Genomic DNA, 1648 nt, shown 5'->3' with positions numbered 1-1648 from the left:
CCACCCTGGGGTCCCTATAAATGCCCCCCAGCTCCATCTGGCAAAGGGACAGGAGCCACGCAGCGAGGGAGGACGAGATGGACGGCAGCTCCAAAGAGGCGCTGATGGAGGAGGCACCTCCGGTAAGGAGCACCCACCACCCCACCCTGGGGGGGACCATGTGGGGCTGAGCCCCCCATTACCTTCCCCAGCCCCCCCACACCGGGGGGCTCAACCGGGTTTGGTCCCCTTGATGTCCCCAGAGGTACACGGCCTCCCCCCGCCTGCCCTGCATCCCCCACCAGCTCAAGTGCCTCCTCATCGTGGTGGTGGTGGTGGTGGTCCTGGTGGTGGTCATCGTCGCCTTCCTCCTCCTGGGGCTGCACATCACCGAGACACACGCCGAAACGGTGAGGGCAGCACAAGGGACACCCATGGTGTGACACCAGGGATGTCACCAGCTCCTGGCACTTTGTAGGGATGGGGTTTAGACCCCCCCCATTAATGCTCCTTGAACCTTCTCCCCTTCTTCCTTCTGCCCGGCAGGTCTTGAGAATGACCATCCATGGTCTGGACGGCGAAGGGACCCCCCAACACCTCTCCATGAGCAAGAAGGAGAGGACGGGGACGTTCGCCGTGCGGGATGGTCTCAACGCCACCGCCGTGGTGGTGTACAACTACAGCAAGGTGCCCCCCATCCCGGGGAAGAGGGGGGAGATGGGGGGCAGGATGGTGGCAGAGGGGACAGAGGGGCTGAGCTGACCCCGGGGTGTCTCTGCAAAACAGCTGCTGGTGGGCTACAGGTCCTGGCGTCACCGCGCCTGCTACGTCACCCGCGTGGACAAGGACAACATCCCTGGGCTAGATGCCATCACCGAGACCTTCCACCATCGGCTGGTGAGTGGTGGCCACCCTAGAAGAAGGGGGTGGGCTTCCCAGCCTGATCCCTGCATCCCAGGCAGCCAGGGGCAAGTGGCAACCATCCGTTGGATGGATGGCTAGCAGCAGCCAAGGGTGGTAGCCATCCCCCCCCCCGTTTCTCTGTCCCACAGGCTGAGGTGAAGGAGGATGGGGACAACGCCATGCCCTTGGCCGACCGCTCCATCTTGGGCACCACCATGAACATCCTCTGCAGCACCGTCCCCGTCTACTGGGCATAGGGCTGGCTGGTGGTGGTGGGGGGGACAGGATGGTGGGATGGGGGTGTCACCGTCCCCATCCTCCCCATATTTGCCTTCCAGGAGGGATATTCCTGGGAATCTCTCCTTTTCCGTGGTCCCATCCCGTGGGGCAGCTCCGTCCACGGCCGCTGGGCACCGCGGCTCTTCCACGCCAGAAAAAAGTGGGGTTTGCTTTGGGATAAAAGCTTCTGTCTGCGAAGTAAAGGCTGTGCCCCCCACCTCCGAGTGCTGCTCTCCTCCTTTCCCCCCCATTCCCCCCAAAAAATGTCCCACTCTCCCAGGTGACACGATGCCCCGGGGATGTCCCCATGTGGGGTCTGCTGTGGGTCCATGCAACCCCTGTGTTGGTGTCCTCGGGTGAAGGACCAGCCCCAGCCATGGAGCACACACTTCCTGGGACAGCAGAGCATCCCCCCCCCTGGCTGTGACCCCCCCAGTTTGCACAGAGGGAGGACAAGATGCCAGATGTCCCCCCCCATGTCCCCCCA

The 1648-nt window shown here is 63.5% G+C and overlaps 1 protein-coding gene across 1 annotated transcript; it reads left to right on the top strand.

The window, feature by feature from the left end:
* Nucleotides 1-10: 10 nt before the first annotated feature.
* On the top strand, nt 11-1370 carry SFTPC (surfactant protein C). Its single transcript, XM_014961114.1, has 5 exons — nt 11-122; nt 243-389; nt 526-666; nt 766-876; nt 1032-1370. Exons 1-5 carry the CDS (start codon nt 21-23, stop codon nt 1137-1139), a joined length of 609 nt encoding a protein of 202 aa, XP_014816600.1. The 5' UTR covers nt 11-20; the 3' UTR covers nt 1140-1370.
* The last annotated feature ends 278 nt before the right edge of the window (nt 1371-1648 follow it).

This window comes from Calidris pugnax, unplaced genomic scaffold (genome assembly GCF_001431845.1).
Source record: "Calidris pugnax isolate Ruff unplaced genomic scaffold, ASM143184v1 scaffold620, whole genome shotgun sequence".
NCBI classification, from domain to species: domain Eukaryota; kingdom Metazoa; phylum Chordata; class Aves; order Charadriiformes; family Scolopacidae; genus Calidris; species Calidris pugnax.
Note: the sequence above shows the minus strand (reverse complement) of the source record. Positions and strands in the feature narration are given on the sequence as shown.